Genomic DNA, 25,330 nt, shown 5'->3' with positions numbered 1-25,330 from the left:
TTAGTTTTAATAAAGTTTTTTTTAAAGATAAAGATAGGCCAGGCATGATGACTCACACCTATAAATAATTCCAGTGGTTTGGGAGGCCAAGATGGGAGGATTGCTTGAGGCCAGGAGTTTGAGACCAGCCTGGGCAACATAGTGAGACCCCCATCTCTGTAAAAAAAAAATTAGCTGGGTGTGGTGAAGTTACAATAAGCTAAGTTTATTTTATTATTGAAGATATTTTAAAAATAAATTGAGTAGTCTAAATTTACGGTGTTTATGAAGTCTACAGTAGTGTACAATAATGTCCTAGGCCTTCACTTTCACTCGCCACTTGCTGATGCACCCAGAGCAGCTTCTGGATATACCTTTTAAAAAAATCTGTATTATAGCTTTTCTATGTTTAGATATACAAAAATTTGCCATTGTATTACAATTGACTATATTATTCAATACAGTAACATGCTGCGTAGGTTTATAGTCTAGGAGCAATAGCTATACCATACAACCTAGATGTGTAATAAGCTCTACCATCTAGGTTTGTGTAAGTAAAGTCTATGATGTTAATACAATGATGAAATCACCTAATGGTGCTTTTCTCAGAATGTATCCCCATCATTAAGCAACATTTGACTGTATAATCTGTTTTTATGTATTAAAGAGTTATCTGGAAAACTTAGTTCACTTATTCTAGTAGCTTTCTGTAGATTCCATCAAATTATGTGGAAGATCATGTTGTATGCAAATTCAAGTACTTCTTTGCCAATTTGAGTGCCTTTTATTTCTTTTTTCTTACCTGACGGCACTGGCTAGACTCTTTGGGACAATGTTACATAGGAGTGGTGATACGAGCAAACATCTTTGTCTTATACCTGGTTTTAGAGAGAATATATTCAGTCTTTCCTGTTAAGTATGATGTTTGCTGTAGGGTTTTCAACTGTAGATGCACTTTGCCAGGTTGAGGAAGTTCCTTTCTATTCCAAATTTGCGGAATATTTTTCTTTAATCAGGAATGCATGTGGGATTTTATCAGATGCTGTTTTTACATCCATTGAGATGACCAAAGGTTTTCCTGTTTTGTTACATTGATTTTTTTCGAATCATAAATCAATCTTGTATTTCTGGGATAAACCCACTTAATCGTGATGTCTTTTTATTTTAATATATTGTTGGATTCAATTTGCTAAAATTGTTTAGACTTTTTGCATGTATGTTCATGAGGGAAACTGGTCTGTAGTTTTCTTGCTAATGGCTTCTGTTTTGGTATAAAGGCAATACTAGCCTCATAGAATAAGTTGGGAAGTATTCCTTCTCTTAAACTTTTGAAAAAATTTGAGTAGAATTTATATTATTCCTTCCTTAAATGTTTGGTAGAATTTGCAAATGAAATCATCTGAACCCAGAGTTTTCTTTGTGGAAAAGTTTTTAACTCTTAATTCAACTTCTTTCATAGACATAAGACTATTCAAGTTGTCTTTTTCTTCTCGGGTGAGTTTTGGTGATGTAATTTCACCTAAGTTGTTGAATCCATAGGTGTGAAATTGTACATAGTAATCCCTTAATATCTTCTGAATATCTGTGGAATGTGGTAATGCCATCTCTCTCATTTCTAATATTGGTAATTTGTGTCTTTACTCCTTTTTTCCTAATTCATCTGGCTAGAAGTTTATCAGTTTTGTTGCGCTTCTCAAAGAACTTCCTCTGTATTTGTTTTCTGTTTCACTGGTTTCAGCTTACATCTTTATAATTTCCTTTCTTGTACTTATATTGGGTTTAATTTGTTCTTTTTCTAATTTCCTAAGGTGGTAGCTGACGTCGTTGATCTGAGACCTTTCATCCTAAATACTGCTTTCATAGCATCCCACAAATTCTCATATGTTGTATTTTCATTTTTATCCACTTTTTTCTAAATGACAGATATTTAAACCAGTGTAGCTTTACTTAAAAAGAATAATATTATGAATTTCTATTCCTATATTTATAAAAAGGGAAACTCAAAGAACTATAAGAAGTTCATTTTAAGTTCTTTTATTTAAAGAACATCTTTAGGCCGGGCGTGGTGGCTCACGCCTGTAATCCCAACACTCTGGGAGGCCGAGACGGGCGGATCACGAGGTCAGGAGATCGAGACCATCCTGGCTAACACAGTGGAACCCCGTCTCTACTAAAAATACAAAAAATTAGCCGGGCGTGGTGGTCGGCGCCTGTAGTCCCAGCTACACCAGAGGCTGAGGCAGGAGAATGGTGTGAACCCGGGAGGTGGAGCTTGCAGTGAATGGAGATCGCGCCACTGCACTCCAGCCTGGGCGACAGAGTGAGACTCCGTCTCAAAAAAAAAAAAAGAACATCTTTAAAAAAATACATGGTTGTTGGATTATAAAAGTAATACATGCCTATTACTTTAAAAGTTGACCATTCCAAAGATATGTATTTAGTAAGTGAAATTTTAATGGTTAGTTTTTGAAATAAACTTTTTGGTTTAAAATAATGACATTGTTGTTCTTTAGAAATGAAGACTGACCTGAACTTATTATTGGAGTGTCTAAAGTATCAAATGGACAATGCTTTTTCACAAAAGGAAGCTTTGGTCACTATTCATTCAATTTGTCAACAAAACAGTAAGATATAATAGTGAATTTTTATCTGTGATTCTAGTTCTTTAGTACTATGATATATCAAATAAGCATAGTTCTTTATCTTCCATTCATTTATTCTACATATCATGTTACTGTCTTCATGTGATTTATTTTATCCCTGAAAGGATATTGAAAATAAATATCATTTCTATTTTGTTTTTTTCTGCATATCCTACAGGTAATGCAAGTGTTTATTTTCGGGAAATTGGTGGTTTGATGTTTGTAAAAAATCTTGCAAAGTCAAGTGAACATAGCATGGTAAAAGAAGCAGCCTTATATACATTAGGAGCTATTGCAGAAAAAAATGGTAAAATATAAAACTTTATTTCATTATACTTTAAGCATTGTGTTATATTTTAACAGTATACTCAAAACTAATTTTTTAGTTAATTTCTTTTCTTTTTTTTACACGTTTGAATAATTTTTATCCAGCCTCCCTTCCCTCTCCCTTGCTTCCTCTTTCCTTCCTTCCTTCCCTTTCTTTTCTTTCTTTTCTTTCTTTCCTTTCTTTTCTTCCCTTCCCTTTCCTTTCCTTTCTTTTCTTTCCTTTCTTTTCTTTTCTTTCTTTCTTCTTTCTCTTTCTCTTTCTCTCTTTTCCCTTCCCCTCCCTCCTCTCCTTCTCCGCCCCTCCTTTCCCCTTTCTCCTTCCCCTCCCCTCCCTTTTTTCCTTCCCTTCCCTTTTCCCTGTCCTTTCCTTTCTGTTTCATCTTTCCAGATCAAAGGATGAAGATAACCCACAGCCATGTAATGTGTGGGTATAGAAATTCATGTTGGCAAGAACACTTTTCTGCAGGGCATCTAAAATGAGGTTGAATATAAACCATTGGTTTGTCAGACCAACTTTATATTCTGATATTTTTATTTATTAAATATTTCTTCATCAGCCAGGCGCATGGTGGCTCATACCTATAATCCCAGCACTTTGGGAGGCTGAGGCAGGTGGATCACTTGACCTCAGGAGTTTGAGACCAGCCTGGGCAACATGGTGATACCCCATCTCTACCAAAAATACAAATAATCAGCCGGGCATGGTAGTATGCACCTGTGGTCCCAACTACTTGGGAGGCCGAGGTGAGAGATTACTTGAGCCTGGGAGGTGGAGGTGGCAGTGAGCCAAGATTATGCCACTGTACTCTAACCTGGGCGACAGACCACAGAGTAAGACCCTGTCACCAAAAAAAAAAAAAAAAAAAAAAAAAATCTTTTAGGAAGCAATCTTTGTGCAAGGCATTGGGGATACAGGGATAAGTAAGATATAGTCCTTGAATTTTTTTTTTTAATTTAATGTTTGTGTCTATATAATAGGTGTATATATTTATAGGGTACATGAGATGTTTTGATACCGACATGCAGTGCGTAATCACATCGTGGAGAATGAGGTTTCCATCCACTCAAGCATTTATTCATTGTGTTACACAAACAATCCAATTATACTGTTTAGTTATTTTAAAGTGTACAGTTAAATTATTATTGACTATGGTTACTTTGTTATGCTATCAAATAGTAAGTCTTAGTCATTCTTTCTTCATTTTTTTTTTTTTTTTTTTTGGTACCATACCCACCACCTTCCACTACCCTTCCCAGCCTCTGATAATCATCTATCTCCATGAGTTCAATTGTTTTGATTTTTAGATCCCACAAATAAGTGAGAATATGTTTGTCTTTCTGTGCCTGGCTTAGTCCTTGCCTTTGAGATAGGGCCTAATAGCTGGTTCTAGGAACTGGATAAAATGTTGATTGTATCTTTATGTCTCTATTATTTTTGTAAAATTCTGCCTATTGCATTAGGACATACACACAAAAACTATCAGATAGTATGATTCTTGAAATGATTTTTATTTCTAGGAAAGTCTCAAAACATATCTCAAATTTTGTTTGTCCCTCTGTTTTCTAAAGCAGGTTTCTGAATTTTCTTGAATTGCTTTTCTTGCTATGTTTTGTTACGCATCCTTTAAAGTGTGTTTTGTTTTTTTTTTTTTGCTAAATTTTATTTAATTTTTTATTCAGATAAGTTTTTTATTGTAAATTCTAGGGGATTTCAGTATGTGTTTTGGAGCCTAGATTAAGTACTTTTGATTAATATACTGCTGCTTTGGTCTGCTAATTGAGTAAGCACATATCAGTTTGTCAGAAATTTTGTTGTATGACTAATAAATATCAATTACATGAGATTTGGTTAAGAACCATCCCCAGTTAGGTAATTTTTTATTTTGTTCAGCATATTTTAAAGCATGTTTGTGACAATGCATTGAAATTAAAATTATATTTTATATTTCAGTTTACTGTCAGCAGACTTTGTGTACTTCAGAGTTATTTGAAGACTTAACTTGGTTCTTATCTAATGATTCAAACATAAATTTGAAAAGAATGTCTGTTTATGTTATTTTGGTTCTGGTTTCAAATAATAGTAAGTACATTCTCTTATGAATATTTGAAAACGTTAATCAATTGGAACAGCCATTATTAATTTTTTATTTGAGTTCTTATATCTTTTTTTTTTTTTTGGAAACAGAGTCTCGCTGTGGCACGCAGGCTGGAGTGCAGTGGCATGATCTCGGCTCACTACAACCTCCGCCACCTGGTTCAAGTGATTCTTCTGCCTCAGCCTACTGAGTAGCTGGGATTACAGGCACATGCTATCATGCCCAGCTAATTTTTGGATTTTTTAGTAGAGACAGGGGTTTCACCATGTTGGCCAGACTGGTCTCAAATAGTGCTGGGATTACAGGTGTGAGCCACTGCTCCTGGCCCAGTGTCTTTTTTTTTTTTTTTTTGAGACGGAGTCTCGCTCTGCCGCCCAGGCTGGAGTGCAGTGGCCGGATCTCAGCTCACTGCAAGCTCCGCCTCCTGGGTTAACGCCATTCTCCTGCCTCAGCCTCCCGAGTAGCTGGGACTACAGGCGCCCGCCACCTCGCCCGGCTAGTTTTTTGTATTTTTAGTAGAGACGGGGTTTCACCGTGTTAGCCAGGATGGTCTGGATCTCCTGACCTCGTGATCCACCCGTCTCGGCCTCCCAAAGTGCTGGGATTACAGGCTTGAGCCACCGCGCCCGGCCCCAGTGTCCTTTTTTAACCTCACCTCTGAGAAATACTAGTTTAAAGAAAGGTGGATTATTAGCATGTATTTAATAATTCAATACTTATTAATTTTAAGAAATAATAAAGTAGGCCGGGCGCGGTGGCTCAAGCCTGTAATCCCAGCACTTTGGGAGGCCGAGGCGGGCGGATCACAAGGTCAGGAGATCGAGACCACAGTGAAACCCCGTCTCTACTAAAAATACAAAAAATTAGCCGGGCGCGGTGGCGGGCGCCTGTAGTCCCAGCTACTCAGGAGGCTGAGGCAGGAGAATGGCGGGAACCCGGGAGGCGGAGCTTGCAGGGAGCCGAGATCGCGCCACTGCACTCCAGCCTGGGCAACAGCCTGAGACTCCGTCTCAAAAAAAAAAAAAAAAAAAAAAAAAAAAAGAAATAATAAAGTAATTTATAGTGCTTAGCATTGAAAGGTAACAGGTTTAAAGAGAAAAAGAGAGGCATTTAATGAATTAGTTTAGTTGATTTTCTGCTGAATTGACCGTTTAGTTACAGTGTTTACAGTATAAACCAGTGATGGTTTTTATTTTGGAATAATTTTAGATTTACAGAAAAGTTGCAAAGATAATATGTTCCCGTATACTTACTGCTCAGTTATTTTTTAACTTTTTAAAATTTTAATTCTTCAAATTGTTAGAAATTCTGTAAGCATTTAAAATGTTTCTAGGCCAGGTGTGGTAGATCATCCCTGTAATCCCAGCATTTTGGGAGGCCAAGGTGGGAGGATACCTTAAGCCCAGGAGTTTGAAACCAGCCTGGGTAACACAGTGAGACCTTGTCTCTACAAAGAAATTAAAAAAGAAAAGAAAAAGAAAAATTAACTGGGTGTGGTGGCGCACACCTGTACTACCAGCTACTTGGGAGGCTAAGGTGGGAGAATTGAGTGAGCTCTGGAGGTTGAGGCTACAGTGAGCTGTGATCAAGCCACTGCACTCCAACCTGAGTGACAGAGTGAGACCCTGTCTCAAAAAAAAGAAATGCTTCTAGGTAGGCACGGTGGGTCACATCTGTAACCCCAGCACTTGGGGAGGCCAAGGCGGTGTAGCCCCTTTCCTATGTCACCCAGGTCCCAGCACAACAACCATATTCAGTACCAGCAGACTCTCTCATGCCACCTTTCCTGCTAGAGGGGAAATGGTATGGGCATCAATAGAGGGGGACGTCTAGGTGGTTGTAGAGCTCAAGGCCCAAACCCCCAGTGTGTTGGGTGGGGGTGGGGCAGCCTCAGGGAAGCTAGGCATCAGGTTGTATCCTTTGAAGCGGAGGAGTCAAGCCTTACCTTCTTCTGCTAGCAGTGGCTGGTCCCTCACCCCTCTAGTCCTCTGCTGTTATTGTTTCCATGGGGAGGGTCACAGACCCAGGCACAATGCTAGTCTGAGCAGGCTCAGGCAATTCAGCTAAGCCTCTTGCCAGAGAGGCCTGAGGAGTCGCTTCTTGCCAGGTGTGCACTTTAAAAAAAATGTTTCTAGATTTTGTTTTATTTTGGAAAAACTAGAAAACGTTGAATTTATTTATTTTTCCATTTTGGAACTTATCTTGATACTGTAACACAGAACCATGATGCAAAGTAAGAGTTTTGTAATTTTTAGAGGAAATTTGAATGCAATTAGTCTCTAAGCAGTAGTGACATATTTTTCATAATAATCTTGATTACAGATTTTTATCCACAGTAATTCTATGTTATACTTTGTAATACTTTAAAGTTGTTTAAAAGTTATTTATTTATTAAAATAAAACTTAACTGTTATTCATTTCTGCAAGACTATTTGTAAATAAAACTCATATTTTTATATGGCTATTTTTTTAAGGGACTGGACAAACACTTGTGAGAGAAACAGGTTGTATTACAGTTCTGTCACGGTTATTCAGGTAAACAAATACAAATTTCTTTTTGTTAATTATTAATTACTTAGGACCTTAACACATTTGTATTAATTTACTTTCTTTTCTTTTTAACCTAATAGGACAGTTATTTCAAAATATGAGTTGGATTTGTCAGATAAAAGTGTTTTCCAGAGTTATCAGTTGTGGTCTTCAGTGTGTAGTACTCTGTGTGTCTGTGTCAACAATCCTCAAAATGGTAACTATCTGTAATGTTTAAATATAAAAATAAAGATAAAAACAAATGAAAACTGATGTTTTCCAATTGTCATATTAAATCATGATTGACTTTGTCTTCTTTCAGATGAGAATCAAATGTTTTGCTGTTCACTTTTTCCACATGCTAATGAATGGCTAAAAAATTTCATGAAACCTGAGATAATTCGCCCTATTTGCTCATTTATTGGACTCACTCTTGCAAATAACAGTAAGTATTCATTATTTTCTAGGTCATAGTTGAAGAAACATTTCAAAGCATTATAAAAACTATTGAATTTATTATTGAATCAATTGAGTTCTTGTAATTTGGGTTATTTTGGATGTATTTAGACTCTTAAAGATAAGAAAATCTTAAAAGTGGATATTTTTAGGAGGATATTGGGAAGATGGTCATAGCAGCATCATTTTTTAAATCTCCCCAGATACTCTCATAAAACGGAAAAACCAAATAGCAAGACTAAATACCCATAGAGTGTGTTCTCTGATCACAAGGTAATTAAATTAGAAATGAATAAAAACAAAACATCTAGAAAAGCCCCAAATATCTGGTAATTAAACAACTTGTACTAAAATCCATGAGTCAATGTATAAATCATAAGGAAAATTATAAAATGTTTCTAACTGAATAATAATGAAAATACAACATTAGGCCGGCCATGGTGGCTCACGCCTGTAATCCCAGCACTTTGGAAGGCTGAGGCAGGCAGATCACTTGAGGTCAGGAGTTCGAGACCAGCCTGACCAACATGGTGAAACCCTATCTCTACTAAAAATACAGAAATTAGCTGGGCATGGTGGCAACAATTAGCTGGGCTGGTGGCAGACACCTATAATCCAAGCTGCTTGGGAGGCTGAGGCAGGAGAATCGCGTGAGCCCAGGAGACGGAAGTTGCAGTGAGCCACAATCGCACCATTGCACTCCATCCTGGGCAACAGCAGAATGATACTCTGGCTCAAAAAAAAAAAAAAAAAAAAAAAAAAAAAAGCCAGATGCAGTGGCTCACACCTGTAATCCCAGCACTTTGGGAGGCCGAGGCGGGTGGATCACTTGAGGTCAGGAGTTTGAGACCACATGTTGGTCTGACCAACATGTGAAACCTTGTCTCCACTGAAAATACAAAAATTAGATGGGTGCCTGTAATCCCAGCTACTCAGGAGGCGGAGGCAGGAGAATCTCTTGAACCTAGGAGGTAGAGATTGCAGTGAGCTGAGATCACGCCACTGCACTCCAGCCTGGGTGACAGAGTGAGACTCCATCTCAAAAAAAAAAAAAATTAAAAGAAATCTGTGTGATGCTGCAAAACAGTGTTGAGAGGGAAATTTATAGTATTAAGGCTTGTATAAGAAAAGAAAGGTCTCAAGTCAATTATACTAGCTTCTGACTGGGTGTGGTGGCTCACACCTGTAATCCCAGCACTTTGGGAGTCTGTGGTGGGGGAATCACTTGAGGTCAGGAGTTCCAGACCAGCCTGGCCAACATGATGAAACTTTGTCTCTACTAAAAATACAAAAAAATTAGCCCGGTGTGGTGGTGTGCACATGTAATCCCGGCTACTCGGGTGGCTGAGGCAGGAGAATCGCTTGAACTTGGGAGGCAGAGGTTGCAGTGAGCCAAGATCATACCACTGCACTCCAGACTGAGCAACAGAGAGAGATTCTGTCTCAAAAATAAATAAATAAATAAATAAATAATCGTATTAGCTTCTACCTAAGAAATTAGCAAACCAAGCAAGTTAAAATAAGCATAACAAAGGAAATAATGAGAAGATTAGAAATCGTGAAATAGAGAAAAGCACAGAATGGAGAAAAATAATTGAAACATGAGCTAATTCTTTGAAAAGATCAATAACAGTGATCCTCTAGCCAGACTGATTACAAAGTAACGAGAGAAAGCTCAGATTACCTGTGCCAGGAGTGATAACTTCACTATAGATCTTAATAGATATTAAGAGTAATGAAAGAATAGTAGAAACAGCTTTATGTCATGACATTTTACAACTTAGATGAGTTGGACAAACTCTTTGAAAGATACAAACTACCAAACAAAGCTCACCCAAGAAGAACTAGTAACCTGAATACTCCTATATCTGTTAAAGAAGTCAAATTTGTAGTTTAAAAGCTTAACACAAGCCTGGGCATGGTTGCGCATGCCTGTAGTCCCAGCTGTTGGGAGACTGAGGTGGGAGGATCACTTGAGCCTGGAAGTTCAAGGGTATAGTCTGCTATTATCATACCTGAGAATAGTCACTGCAGCCTGGGCAACATAGCAAGGACCCACCTCTTAAAAAACAACAAACAAACAAACAAACAAAAAGCAATGCAGAGACGCAAAACAAAACCTTAGCTTAGGAAATTCCAGGCCTTAATGGTTTCATTGGCGAATTCTGCCAAACATTTCAGGAAACAAACCAATAATTTCACATAAATTATTCCAGGAAATAGAAGTGGGATAAACACTTCCCAACGTGTAAGGCCAGCATTACACTGACGTCAGAACCCAGAAACAACATTACGAGAAACTGTTGGCTAATAGCTCTAGAACATAGATGTAAAAATCCTTAAAAAAAAATTAACAAATCTAATTTAGCATTAGAAAATATTAACAAATCTAATTCAGCATATGGAAAAGAATACATTATGACCAAGTGGCATGTATCCCAGGAATGCAAGATAGGTTTAACATTAGAAAATTCATCATATGTACAGTCTAGAAAAGAAGAACAATATGATAATTTCAATAGATGCAGGAAAAGCATTTGACATAATTCAACATACATCTGTAAACTCATGGTAAACTAGGAACAGAAGGAAACTTCCTTAATGTGATAGGACCTCTACAAAATACTACAAGTAGCACACTTAATGGCGAAAGACTTAATGTTTTCCCCTTGAGACTGGAAAAAAGATAAGAGGCTAGGTGTAGTGACTCATGCCTATAATCCAGCACTTTGGGAGGCCGAGGCAGGAGGACCACTTGAATCTAGGAGTTCAAGACCAGCCTGGGCAACATAGAAAGACCCTGTAGCTACAAAAATTTAAAAACTAGCCAGGTGTAATGATTCACACCTATAGTCTCAGCTACTTGAGAGGATTGCTTGAGCCTGGGAGGTCAAGGCTGCAGTGAGTTATGATTCTGCTATTGCACTCCAGCCTGGGCAACAGGGAGATCCTGTAACACACACACACACACACACACACACATACACACACAACAGAAATTAAAAGAAAATAAATTGATGATATATATAATACTCTGGATTATAAGACTCAACATTGTAAGAATGTCACTTTCAAATTCATCTCTAGATTCATGGAATTCTCAAGCAAAATCCCAGCAGATATTTCTGATTCTAACTTACATGGAATACAAAGGGCCTAGGATAATTGAAACTTTTGGGGAAAAAAGGATAAAACCGTAGGACTATGTTGCCTGATTTTAGTACTTATACAGAAATCAAGAAAGCGTGGCATTGGTGTAGGTATAGACTTACAGATTCTTTTTTTTTTTTTTTTTTTTTTTTTTTTTGGTGACAGAATTTCACTCTTGTTGCCCAGGCTGGAGTGCAATGGTATGGTCTCGACTCAGTGCAACGTCCACCTCCCGGTTTCAAGTGATTCTTCTGTCTCAGCCTCCCGAGTAGTTGGGATTACAAGCACCCGCCACCATGCCTGGATAATTTTTGTATTTTTAGTAGAGATGGGGTTTCACCATGTTGGCCAGGCTGGTCTTGAACTCCTGATCTCAGGTGATCCTCCCACCTTGGCCTCCCAAAGTGCTGGGATTACAGACATGAGCCACCACACCCGGCCTTGTAGACTTACCTATTAAGGAAATAAAAGTGAGAGCCCAGAAATAGACTCATACATATATCATTGTTGATTGTCTACAAAGATGCCATTGTCATTCTGTGGAGGAAAAGATATTTTCAACAAATAATGCTAGAAAAAGTGGATATCTATATGCAAAATATGAATCCAAACCTTTATACAGTATACAAAAACTAACTTGAAATAGTTCATAGACTTAAATGTAAACAGTGAAAAATATAAAACGTGGACAAAAGCAGAAAATTCTCACAACTTGGGGGTAGGCAAAGGTTTCTAAGGACACAAAAAGCATGAATAACTAAAGAAAAAATAGTAAATTGGACTTAATTGAAATAATTTTGCTCTTCAGAAGAGCTTGCTATGAGGATGAAAGGTAAGCTAGACCGAGAGAAAATATTTGAGAACTATTTATCTAATTAAGAATTTGTACCCAGAAACCTGTAAATAGCTCTTATAAATCGATAAGAAGACAAAAGCAACCTGATGATTAAAAAAGTGGGCAAAAGATTTGAACAGATACTTTAGCAAAGAAGATGTGAATATTAAATAAGCACTTGAAAAGATGTTTAAGATTGGCTGGGCATGGTGGCTTATACCTGTAATCCCAGCACTTTGGAAGGCCAAGGAGGGAGAATCGCTTGAGCCCTGGAGTTTGAGACCAGGCTGGGCAATGTAGTGAGATCTTGTCTCTACAAAAACATTTTAAAAATTAGCCAAATATGGTGGCATGCACCTATAGTCCTAGTTACTCAGAAAGCTGAGGTGGGAGAATCACTTGAGTCCAGGAGTTCAAGCTTACAGTAAGCTATGATCACACCACTGCACTCCAGCTTGGGTGACAGAGCCAGAGCAAGACTCTGTCTCAGGGAAAAAAAAATGCTCAAGAAATAATTAGTTACCAGAGAAATCCAAATTAAAATCCCAAAGAGATATTACTACACACCAACTAGCATGTTAAAAATAAAAAGTGATCATGCTAAATATTGGCAAAGGATGTGGAACAACTAGAACTTTCACACATTGCTAACGTATATCTATAGTCAAGTGTTTGAAACAAATACTCGTGTCACATGCAAAGGATATATCTCTAGAATTACAGAAAAAATTGGAATCTATTTCCATGATACCCTGACAGTCCCTTTATCTCTAAAAGCCAGCTTTAGTGAGTGATAGTTATAGGACTTCATTACCTTCAGTGAACTACAGATTAGAGAAAATCTAAAATATTCAGTATACAATAAATGTGGTCTAGGATGTTCTTCTGCTTATATGCCTGAGTTTTTGTCACTTAGGCTATAACTAAGAATCTGTGGTAACACACTGCCATTTTCATCTAAGCATTAACAATGCCTTTTTTTTTTTTTTTTGAGCTAGAGTCTTATTCACTCTGTCACCCCGGCTAGAGTACAGTGGCACAATCATGGGTCACTGCAGCCTCAAACCTCTGGGCCTAAGCGATCCCCCTGCCTTAGCCTCCTGAGGTGCTGGGACTACACGCACACACCAGTGAGCCTGGCTAATTTTTACTTTGGTTTTTTTTTTTAGAGATGGGGTCTCACTATGTTGCCCAGGCTGATAATGAACTTCTGAATTCAAGCAATCCTCCTGCCTCAGCCTCTCAAAAATGCTAGGATTACAGACATGAGCTACTACCACATGCAGCCTCTTTTTTGAAGATTTTTAAAAAGTGAAAATACTTCCTAGTAAAGAAGTCTATTTTGGAGCCACCATAATATTGAAAGTGTTTGCCTGCCCTTAAATAACGTTTCTGGGCTGGGCGCCATGGCTCACGCCTGTAATCCTAACAGTTTGGGAGGCCGAGGCAGGCAGGTTGCTTTAGTTCAGGAGTTCGAAACCAACCTGGGGAACATGTTGAAACTGCGTCTCTACCAAAAGTACAAAAATTACCTGGACATGGTGGTGCACGCCTGTAGTCATTAAAGGCATAAGCCACCATGCCCAGCCCAGAATTATTTTCAACTAGGAAACAAAAGACTTCAGATTTAGAAAAATAGATACTGGTCATTGAATCTTTGCTTGGAATAGTTGTTATGACTCTCAGGGATGTGTTATAATTTTATGCTCCAAGAAGTAAAAGAATTAGGTGTAAATATGACAGATGAGATGTATGCTGTTTTAAAACAGTTAAATTACTTTGCATCTTGAGGAGTCAAACAATCTGAGGAATTAGTTATGTTGGATTGCAGAAAATAGGCAGCTTGCTAATTACCAAGATAAATGAATGAATATATTCTTTATAACTCTATTGAAATACTTGTTTAATATTGTTGAGGGATAGGTTTCTTTTTGGTTTTTTGTTTTGTTTTGTTTTTGTTTGTGTTTTGAGACAGAGTCTCGCTCAGTAGTGTTAGCTCAGCTCATTGCAACCTCTGCCTCCCGGGTTCAAGTGGTCCTCCTGCCTCAGCCACCTGAGTAGCTGGGATTATAGGCATGTACCACCACGACCAGCTTAATTTTTAATTTTCTTTTTCTTTTTTTTTTTTTTTTTTTGAGATGGAGTTTCGCTCTGTCACCCAGGCTGGAGTGCTGTGGCACAATCTTGGCTCACTGCAAGCTCCGCCTCCTGGGGTCACGCCATTCTCCTGCCTCAGCCTCCCGAGTAGCTGGGACTACAGGCGCCGACCACCACGCCCAGCTAATTTTTTGTATTTTTAGTAGAGACGGGGTTTCACTGTGTTAGCCAGGATGGTCTTGATTTCCTGACCTTGTGATCTGCCCATCTCGGCCTCCCAAAGTGCTGGGGTTACAGGCATGAGCCACCGCACCCTGCCTATTTTTTAAGTTTTTAGTAGAGATGGAGTTTCAGCATGTTGGCCAGGCTGGTCTTGAACTCCTGACTCAAGCAGTCCTCCTATCTCGGCCTCCCAAAGTGCTGGGATTACAGGCGTGAGCCACCATGCTCGGCCCAGAGGGCAGCTTAATAATGCCATTCTTACAAAATAGAGCAGTTCTTACTACATGAAACAAAAAAGATTTCTAATACACAAGAAATACTGTACTATACATATAGTTTTACTATGTCAAAGTAAGGTACTTACGTAAATAAATAATCTATTTTATGATTATGTATATGCACAGGTATAGATTGGATTTTTAATTCTTTAATTTTGGGATTTTTAGAAAGTATTTGAAAAGACCAAGTTAGTGTTATATTTAGTGCAAATTAATTGAGTAAAACCATTCAGCTGTCTTGTTTGAAATATTAATAGTTTTGCTACTTTATTCTTTAAGCATATGTTCAGAAATACTTCGTATCTGTGGGTGGACTGGATGTATTGTCTCAAGTTCTCGTGCAACTGGAATCTGATTCACATGAGACTCTTTCCAGTGCTAAACTTGCAGTGGTTGTGACAAAGACTGTGGATGCATGCATTGCTGATAATCGTGAGTGACAGTGCTTACTAGTTTTTTTGAAATTGAATTTTCTTTGAATATAGCATGAAGAATGTTGAAATAGTAGATTGAACAGTAACATGGTTTAGACTAACAGTTTCTCACAAGTGGAAGGGAATATTAGAAATTATCCAACATGGCCAGGCGCAGTGGCTCATGCCTGTAATCCCAGCACTTTGGGAGGCTGAGGCAGGCAGATGGCTTGAGGTCGGGAGTTCAAGACCAGTGTGGCCAACATGGTGAACCCTCGTCTCTACTAAAAATACAAAAATTAGCCGAATGTGGTGGTGGGTGCCTGTAATTCCGGTTACTTAGGAAGCTGAGGCAAGAGAATCACTTGAACCCAGGAGGTGGAGGTTGCAGTGAGGGAGCTGAGATCATGCCACTGCACTCCAGCCTGGGCGACAAGTGCAAAACTCTGTCTGGAAAAAAAAGGCAACATTAAATTAAAAATTTCAGGCTGTGTATGGTGGCTCACACCTGTAATCCCAGCACTTTGGGAGGCCAAGATGGGAGGATTGCTTGAAGCCAGGAGTTTGAGACCAGCTTGGTCAACATAGCAAGACTCCATCTCTCAAAAAAAAAAAAAATAATAGTAATAATAATATTCAGATGAGAAACCAAGGGATATTTTTGAGATTAAGGAATGGAAAACCCAATTTATGTAAAGAATACATCTCTTTCTGCTAAGTATGAGGTTGGACTTACCCAACACAGCATTACTAGTGAGTGGCAGAACCATACTTGAACTCATGGCTGCTGCTTCTCACATGTGCAAACACTGAAGAGTAAGAAACTCTATTGGTATTCACAAACAACTAGGGGGCAAAAAATAGATGGTTTTTTAAAAAGTGGTTATTGAGGGCCTGCTATGTGCTGAGCTTTACAAGTACAAAAATGACTAAGATGTAGTCCCTTGAGGAATTCACAACTTTTTTGTTGATATTAATATTGTTAGACTCTGGGTGAATTCTGTTGAAAGCCACACTTGGAGAAATATAGCTTAAAATGGTGGACTTTTTTTTTTTTTTTTTTTTTTTTTGAGACGGAGTCTCACTCTGTTGCCCAGGCTGGAGTGCAGTGGTGTGATCTTGGCTCACTGCAAGCTCTGCCTCCTGGGTTTAAGCGATTCTCCTGCCTCAGCCTCCTGAGTAGCTGGTACTACAGGTGCCCACCACCACGCCCGGCTAATTTTTTGTGTGTGTTTTTAGTAGAGACAGGGTTTCACCGTGTTAGCCAGGATGGTCTCCATCTCCTGACCTCGTGATCCACCTGCCTCGGCCTCCCAAAGTGCAGGGATTGCAGGCGTGAGCCACCGCGCCTGGCCAAAAAATGGAGGACTTTTTGACTTTTGTCAGTCTCAGCATAGCTTCGCATAAGCTTCATTGTAAGCAAAACTGTGGTCAGTTAATAGTGTATTTTAAATGACAGCAGGAACTGATTATGTAGGAAAGTCTTTACTATCCAATCTAGATAAGAGGTAGGTAAGGGGAGAGTAAGCATACTCAGCCTTTAGGAAGTTAGTGGTACTTCATCTTCACAGCATTCTGCAGAACAATTAAGAAAAAAAATTCTTCGAAAAATTTGCTTTAGTAATATGTCTTTAGTATGGGAAGAAAGAGTAATGAGGGTTATAGTAATAAGCAACCATCTTATTACAATGAATTTATTTATATTTTATTTATATTCACACATACACATATTTATTAGATGTTATATGTGTATATTTAATGTTATATAGATATATAACATTCTATCTGAATAAGCTGAAAAATGTATATATACATTTATAAGTTTTAAATTTGTACTATCTTTTTTTCCTATTTTATACTAATAGCTACTTTTGGGATAGTACTCTCCAAGTACCACATTGTTTCAAAACTTCTGGCATTACTGCTTCATGAAAGTCTGGATTCAGGAGAAAAATTTAGCATCATGCTTACTCTTGGTCATTGCACAGAGGATTGTGGTAAGTATTGGATTTATTGTGTGTGGTTATTAAAATAGTAGAGTGGAAATACACTTTTTTTTTTTCCTTCCAGTCATGTGAAGGTCTTAAAAGTATTGCTTTTCTCCTAGTTATTCAGACCTCAAACTAATCATTTCAGCTTCTAATTCTCCTTCACTCATTGTATTAAGTCAGTCATTAAGACCTGTAGTTCTACTTCTGTTTACCCCTCTTGATCCCTTTCTGTCCAGTTCCAATGCTGCTCTTCTACAGTAGGCCCTCAAACCCATATCTTTCATCAATATTATTGCAGTGGTTTTCTCACTACAGCACAGGGAGAAAGCTCCTTCCCTTCTATCTTCATTTTTCAGTCCACTCTGCACATTGCTGCACAAATCTGATTATGTTCTCCTTGTTAAAACTTTCAAAGATTCTTTCTTTTTCTACCTATTACTGTCTTCTCTCTCTTTTTCTTCTCCCCCTTTTACTTTCCTCCTCCTCTACTTTCCTCCCATTCTCCCTCTGTTCAATCTACTCCTTCTTACCAATTCTCTCCACTTCCCTCTCTACCCCCTCTCTTCTTCTGATCTCGTGTCTCTGCTCTTTCAGCTCTCACTTTTCCACTCTCCTCCCTTTGCTCTCTCTTGCTTCTCCCATTCTTTCTTCCTTCCCCTACACTTTCTACTCCCTCCGTTAGTTTATCTATTCTTTCCCTTAACTTCTGTGTAATTTAGGATTGATTATACCCTTTTTCAAACCAAGTGAGGGCAGTTTTACCCTTATGAGTTATGATACTACTCTGTGGCTGCATTTCAGAGATCACTTATGAGACAGGTATTTTGTGTAAGTGAATTTTTTTTTTTTTTTTTTTTGAGACGGAGTTTTGCTCTTGTTGCCCAGATTGGAGTGCAATGGCACAATCTTGGCTCACTGCAACCTCCGCCTCCCAGGTTCAAGCAATTCTCCTGTCTCAGCCTCCCAAGTAGCTGGGATTACGGGCATGCACCACCACGCCTGGCTAATTTTGTATTTTTGGTAGAGATGAGGTTTCTCCATGTTGGTCAGGCTGGTCTCGAACTCCCGACCTCAGGTCATCTGCCCGCCTTGGCCTCCCAAAGTTCTGGGATTACAGGCATGAGCCACTGAGCCCGGCCTTAAGTGAATTATTTTCTATATTAAAAATCCTTTTGGGGGCTAGATGTGGTGGCTCACGCCTGTAATTCCAGCACTTTGGGAGGCTGACATAGGCAGATCACGAGGTCAGGAGTTCGAGACCAGCTTGGCGAGCATGTTGAAACCCTGTCTCTACTAAAAATACAAAAAATTAGATGGGCACGGTGGTGCGCACCTGTAGTCCCAGCTACTCGGGAGGCTGAGGCAAGAGAATTGCTTGAACCCGGCAGGCGGAGGTTGCAGTGAGCCGAGATCACGCCACTGCACTCCAATCAGAGTGACAGAGCGAGACTCCCTCTCAAAAAAAAAAAAAAAATTCCTTTTGAAACTATGTGTTTCTCTATTTTAAAAATTTGTTGTTGTCGTTGTATTTTTGTTTTTTGAGACAAAGTCTCACTCTGTTGCCCAGACTGGAATGCAATGGCTGGACCTTGGCTCACTGCAGCCTCCACCTCCCAGGTTCAACTCAATTTCCTGAGAAGTTGGGATTACAAGTGCCTGCCACCATGCCTGGCTAATTTTTTTGCATTTTTTGTAGAGACCGGGTTTTGCCATGTTGGCTAGGCTGGTCTTGGACTCCTAACCTCAAGTGATCCACCCATCTCAGCCTCCCAAAGTGCTGGGATTACAAGAGTGAGCCACCGTTCCTGGCCTATTTTTAAAATTTTGAACTATGTTCATAATTATCACAAGGAAGAATTATGATCTCATATAGATAGTTTATGATAAAATCATTGTCCTCTTTAACTGTGTGTTTTCCAGAGGAAAATCAGTATGACCTTTTTAAAAACAATGGGCTTCCACTCATGATTCAAGCCTTAACTGAATCTCAGAATGAGGAACTGAACAAAGCTGCCACATTTGTGCTTCACAACTGCAAAAAAATTAGTAAGTGTACTATTACTTTAAGAACATACCAACCAAAGTTTATAAAGGGGAATTTATATCTGCTTTCATGAGCCAAGGCCTTTTAGCTCTCAGTTTCTTCTTACATTTGAAAAGCAGAGTAGGCCCTGCACAGTGGCTCATGCCTGTAATCCCAGCACTTTGGGAGGCCAAGGCAGGCAGATCGCTTGAGTCCAGGAGTTCAAGACCAGCCTGGGCAACATGGAGAAACTCTGTCTCTATTTAAAAAAAAAAAAGAAAGAAAGAAAGAAAAAATTATCTGGCCTGGTGGCACACGCCTGCCAGCTACTTGGGAAGCTGAGGTAGAAGGATCATCTGAGCTCAGGAAGTGCTCAGGTTGAGGCTACAGTGAGCTGTGTTTGCACCACTGCCCTCCACCCTGGCTCATATAGTAAGACCCTGTCTCAAAAAAAAGTCAGAGTGTATAATTTGGACATGACAACTAGGGTATATTCAGCATATACAAACCCATGTGGAAGAGAGCAGCAGTATAGATAATTCACTATTTTATACCATGTGCACAAATTTAGTTTGCAGGAATTAAATTTGTGGACTAAGGGTTATTTATTGTTAAATCGTAAGTACATTTATTTATTTTTAAATGTCTGGGCTGGGCGCAGTGGCTCACGCCTGTAATCCCAGCACTTTCAGAGGCCTAGGCAGGCGGATCATGAGGTCAGGAGTTCGAGACCAGCCGGGCCAACATGGTGAAACCCCATCTCTACTAAAAATACAAAAAAAATTAGCCAGGCATGGTGGCGCACACCTGTAGCCCCAGCTACACGGGAGGCTGAGGCAGAAGAATTACTTGAACCCCGGAGGCAGAGGTTGCAGCAAGCCGAGATCATGCCACTGCACTCCAGCCTAGGCGACAGAACAAAACTCCGTCTCAAAAAAAAAAAAAAGTTTGAGTTTCTGTTATGTGCCGGGCAGTGTGCTAGGCATCAGGGACATCAGGGATACAGTGATAAAAAAACAGTCTGTGTATTCACAGAGCTTAGTTTAACTAGAGAAATAGACAGTAACTCAAAAAATGAGATTATGTGTTATTATAAATTGACATAAGAAGTATAAGGGGATAGACCACAGGTCTTTAATAGCCTATAACAAAGAAATCTGGTCTAGACGTGGAGCAGAAAAGGCTTTGGGAGGAAGTGATTCTTGAGCTGAGAACTGAATGTTTAGGGTTAATTAGGTGAAAAGAAAGGAATTTGTTATCAGCGAGCATCTCAGGCATAAGCAACAGTGAGGCACAAAGGCCCTGTGATAGGAGGGAACCTGGTGCACTTAAGGAATTGATGGCCAGTGTAGCTTGAGCTCAGAGGGCAGTGGCCATGATAAGAATTTTGATCTTTGTGGAAGAAAAACTGCAGACACAGTATGTTAAAAAAAAAAAAAAAAAAGATTATAGGAAGCAATCAATTTATGAACATTGTTTTTTTAAAAAACTACTTTATTTTTGAGACAAAGTCTCAGTTTGTCACCGGGGCTAGAGTGCAGTGGTGCAATCTCTGTTCACTGCAGCCTCTGCCTCCTGGGTTTGAGGGAGTCTTGTGCCTCACCCTCCGGAGTATCTGGTATCTGGTATTACAGGTGCGTGCCACGATGCCTGGCTAATTTTTTTTTTTTTTTTTTTTAGAAGAGGCGGAGTTTCACCATATTGGCCAGGCTGGCCTTGAGTTCCTGACCTCAAGTGATCCTCCCGCCTCGGCGTCCCAAAGTGCTAGGATTACAAGTGTGAGCCACTGTGCCCGGCCTAAAAAGCTAACTACTTTAAAACCAGTATGCATGTACCTGAGAGCGTTTATGTGCCTGGCATAACATATTTGCATGTTTTTTCTCCTGTAACTCTGAAGAGTAAAGTCTAATTTATGGCTGTTCTCTTCCACTTACTTTTCAGTACTAATTAAGCTGTTAAGATAGTCTGGATGGAAAAATTTAGAGAAAGGAGAGGGTGGGGTGTGAGGTTGTCCTTACATATAAAGTGTTTAAATAACCTTTCATTCATTGTGTTTTTCCCATATTACAAAGCTGAGAAATTATCTCTAAGTCTAGGAGAATATCCTTTTGATGAAAATGAAACACAGCAATTAAAGGACATAAATGGGAAAGAGAAGAATCTTGAAGAGCACTGGAGGAAAGCAAAGGAAATTCTACACAGAATAGAGCAGCTTGAAAGAGAAGGAAATGAGGTTGGATTCTTTGTTTTAAAGAATATATAGAACTTTTTTCACATTTTTAAAATGTCTTTTTTTTTTTTTTTTTTTTTTTTTTTTTTTTTTTTTGAGACGGAGTCTCACGCTGTTGCCCAGGCTGGAGTGCAGTGGCGCGATCTCGGCTCACTGCAAGCTCCGCCTCCCAGGTTCCCGCCATTCTCCTGCCTCAGCCTCCTGAGTAGCTGGGACTACAGGCGCCCGCCACCGCGCCCGGCTAATTTTTTGTATTTTTAGTAGAGACGGGGTTTCACTGTGGTCTCGATCTCCTGACCTTGTGATCCGCCCGCCTCGGCCTCCCAAAGTGCTAGGATTACAGGCTTGAGCCACCGCGCCCGGCCTAAAATGTCTTTTTTTCTCCATACTACAGTGACATATACATTTAAAAAAAATTTTTTTTGAGACAGAGTCTTGCTCTGTTGCCCAGGCTGGAGTGCAGTGACGCGATCTTGGCTCACTGCAACCTCCGCCTCCCAAGTTCAAGTGATTCTCATGCCTCAGCCTTTCAAGTAGATGTGCGCCACCACACTTGGCTAATTTCTTTGTATTTTTAGTAGAGACAGGGTTTCCTCATGTTGGCCAGGCTGGTCTTGAACTCCTGACTTCAAGTGATCTGCCTGCCTTAGTCTCCCAAAATGTTGGGAATACAGGTGTGAGCCACCATGCCCAGCTGGTATTTTTTAACAATAGAGATTGGAGGGGTGAAAAATTTTTTCTTCCCAAGTTGTTTTTTAAAGGTTTAAATAGAAAACTCCATAGTAATACTTGAAGAATCATGCTTTGACATAAAACAAAAAAAAGATTTTTAAAAAGTAGAAATGATGACTGAAAAGACAGGAAACATGGAATATTGAGCCAAGAGATCTAACATCTGAATAATTGGGGTTCAAGAAAAGAGAAAAGTAGTAATAATCTAATAACCTCTTTCCTCTCTATATAAATATATTTATGTATGCATGCTTTATGTCTTTGTATATGCATATATTTAAAAAAATAAAAACGTAGTGTCCCAAGTTAGTATAATATAGTGATTTTATTATTTTAATTGTCTGAGTAGTATTCACTGTTGCAGATGTGCCATAATTGATTTAACCAGTCCTTTATTGATGGACATGTAAGTTATATTTAAATTTTTACCATTGCAAACAACTCTAAATACCTGCTACACATGTACCTGTGTGTGTGTGTGTGTGTGTGTGTGTATTCTGTAACAGCTTTAATGATATATAATTCACAAACCTTACAGTTCACCCGTTTAAAGTACAGTCAACCCTTGGTATCTATGGGGGATTGGTTCCAGGACCTCCCACAGATCCCCAAATTCATGGATGCTGGAAACTTTAGGGGAAGTTTAGGCAAGTTATTTAATCTCTTTGTGCTTTAGTTTCATCATTGATAAATGGAGAAAATAATAGTACCTCTCAGATACCTAGATAGACATAGTTTTTATTATGAAAGATACTGTCAAATTGTTTCGCCACAGAAGTTATATCAACTTACACTCCCACTAGTAATGTTTAAGAGTACATATTTCGCCACAGCCTTTTGATCTTTGTCAGTGTAATAGATGAAGAAAAATATCTCAGTGTGGCCGGGCGCGGTGGCTCAAGCCTGTAATCCCAGCACTTTGGGAGGCCGAGACGGGCGGATCACGAGGTCAGGAGATCGAGACCATCCTGGATAACACGGTGAAACCCCGTCTCTACTAAAAATACAAAAACTTAGCCGGGCGAGGTGGCGGGCGCCTGTAGTCCCAGCTACTCGGGAGGCTGAGGCAGGAGAATGGCGTGAACCCGGGAGGCGGAGCTTGCAGTGAGCTGAGATCCGGCCACTGCACTCCAGCCTGGGTGACAGAGCGAGACTCCGTCTCAAAAAAAAAAAAAAAAAAAAAAAAAAAGAAAAATATCTCAGTGTAGCTTTAATATTTATTTATCTCAAGTGGGATGGGACATTTTTTCTTGTGTTTAAGAGCTATTTATATTTCCTTTCCTATAAACTGTCTGTTCATCTTCTTTGCCTGCTTTTCTGTGCTATCGTTGATCTTTTTCATATTTCATTGTAGTAACTTTTTATAAATGTTATTTTTAAAAATTATCCTGGCCGGGCGCGGTGGCTCAAGCCTGTAATCCCAGCACTTTGGGAGGCCGAGATGGGCGGATCACGAGGTCAGGAGATCGAGACCATCCTGGCTAACACGGTGAAACCCCGTCTCTACTAAAAAATACAAAAAACTAGCTGGGCGTGGTGGCGGGCGCCTGTAGTCCCAGCTACACGGGAGGCTGAGGCAGGAGAATGGCGTGAACCCGGGAGGCGGAGCTTGCAGTGAGCTGAGATCTGGCCACTGCACTCCAGCCCGGGCGACAGAGCAAGACTCCGTCTCAAAAAAAAAAAAAAAAAAAAAAAAAATTATCCTTCAGCTTGGGCAACATGGCAAAACCCTGTGTCTACAAAAAATACAAATTAGCCAGGTATGATGGTGTATGCCTGTGGTCCCAGCTACTCAGGAGACTGAGGTGGGAGGATTGCTTCAGCCCAGGAAGTCGAGGCTGCAGTGAGCTATGATCATTGCCACTGCACTCCAGCCTGGGTAACAGAGCAAGACCCTGTCAAAAAAAAAAATATATATATATATATCTATCTATCTCCTGTTGCTTAAGATATGCTTTACACATATTATTTCTGGGTGTTTTGATTGTCATTTGGTTTTGCTTCTGGTTCTTTATTCCTGAGATCCCTGCCCAGAGTAACGTTTTTGATCTCTAGCAGAATTTAAAAAAAAAATTTTTATGTGGTTAAGTATAATAGTTTTCTTTTATTATTTAATTTTGGGTAATACTTTGAAAGGTCTTATACCCCTTGAGAATATTAAAATATAATGGTTTCTTTTAGAACATGTATGACTTTGTTTTTGTATTTAAATATATTTGTTTCATTTTGACTTTATCTTTGTATAAGCTGTAAGATATTCAACTTATTTTTTCACCAGATGGCTACTCAATTGTCCCAATATCATTTAATGAATAAACTCCCTTTTCTTCCTAATGTAAACTGTCTTTTATCATATATGTTCTATTGGTAATCATAAACTTTTTCTTCATTCTTCATTATTTAAATGGAGTATAAATTGGGTTATAAAGGGAATGCATTATATTGAAATTATTTCTTGTCATTTTTACACTATAGGAAGAAATACAAAGAGAAAACTGTCAGGATAATATTTCATCTATGAACATGAGTATTCAGAATACATGGAAACATCTCCATGCAGATCATATTGGTCGAGCTACCAAAGCAGAAGATGAGGATAAAAGCCATTCTAGACGGTTTCAGAGTTATAAGTCCCATGGAGTCATGTCTAAAGCATGTACAAATGATGACCAAATGAAGACACCATTGAAGAGTGCAAATCCAGTCCATGCTTGTTATAGGGAGAGTGAGCAAAATAAGTCTTTATATAAAGCCAAGTCAAGCTGCAATCAAAACTTACGTGAAGAAACTACTTTTGAAAAGAATTTTATTTCTCAATCAAGGTATAGTTTAATAATTATGTGTAACTTTTATTTATTCAACGAGTATTTATTGTGTACTACAGTATGCCACACTGTTAAATACCGGGCATATAGAAATGACATGATGAAACACGGTCTTGGGAAGAGCGTAAAGTAGGAAGTGTTGGGAAAGGGGTTTGGATGGGGAGGTATGGGCCAGTTCATCTAGAGCCCTGCAATGTCATACTCTGGATTTTGGGGTTTAACTCACAGGGTATAGGGAGTGATTGAGGATTTTAAATTAAGTGGCGTAACATAGTTGAATTTTAGAAAGGGTACTCAGAAAATAAAACCTAAACGGAAACCCTTTACTTGAAGTAACAATGCATGCATTGATAATCTATCAGCAGTATAGCAAAAACTAGTTTTTAAATTTAATGTGATAAAGGGAATAGGATGTGAATAAAATTTGGTTTGGGTTTGCCCTTTTGTTTGTTCCCTGCACTTTGTCTCTAGAACATAGTCTTTTTCCCTTGCAGTTAGTTTGTGG

At 39.0% G+C, this 25,330-nt stretch overlaps 1 protein-coding gene across 38 annotated transcripts in view; it reads left to right on the top strand.

Moving 5' to 3' along the window:
* TERB1 (telomere repeat binding bouquet formation protein 1) overlaps positions 1–25,330 on the top strand; it is a 52,059-nt gene that overhangs the window by 12,289 nt on the left and 14,440 nt on the right. For 17 of the 38 annotated variants that reach the window (XM_028841226.2, XM_028841223.2, XM_015126341.3 and 14 more), the window contains 11 exons: positions 2,493–2,603; positions 2,800–2,928; positions 4,900–5,028; positions 7,519–7,579; positions 7,675–7,790; positions 7,896–8,018; positions 14,891–15,043; positions 16,890–17,021; positions 18,936–19,061; positions 21,111–21,271; positions 24,476–24,822. In XM_028841226.2, coding sequence (XP_028697059.2) covers positions 2,495–2,603; positions 2,800–2,928; positions 4,900–5,028; positions 7,519–7,579; positions 7,675–7,790; positions 7,896–8,018; positions 14,891–15,043; positions 16,890–17,021; positions 18,936–19,061; positions 21,111–21,271; positions 24,476–24,822 — 1,586 coding nt within the window. In that variant the 5' untranslated portion in view covers positions 2,493–2,494. The remainder of the gene's footprint in view (positions 1–2,492; positions 2,604–2,799; positions 2,929–4,899; positions 5,029–7,518; positions 7,580–7,674; positions 7,791–7,895; positions 8,019–14,890; positions 15,044–16,889; positions 17,022–18,935; positions 19,062–21,110; positions 21,272–24,475; positions 24,823–25,330) is intronic. The other 21 variants (XM_077984101.1, XM_077984106.1, XM_077984105.1 and 18 more) reach the window with 5 other exon arrangements.

The sequence above is a fragment of the Macaca mulatta genome, chromosome 20 (genome assembly GCF_049350105.2).
Source record: "Macaca mulatta isolate MMU2019108-1 chromosome 20, T2T-MMU8v2.0, whole genome shotgun sequence".
Classification (NCBI taxonomy): Eukaryota; Metazoa; Chordata; class Mammalia; order Primates; family Cercopithecidae; genus Macaca; species Macaca mulatta.
This window is presented reverse-complemented; position numbering and strand designations above follow the sequence as displayed.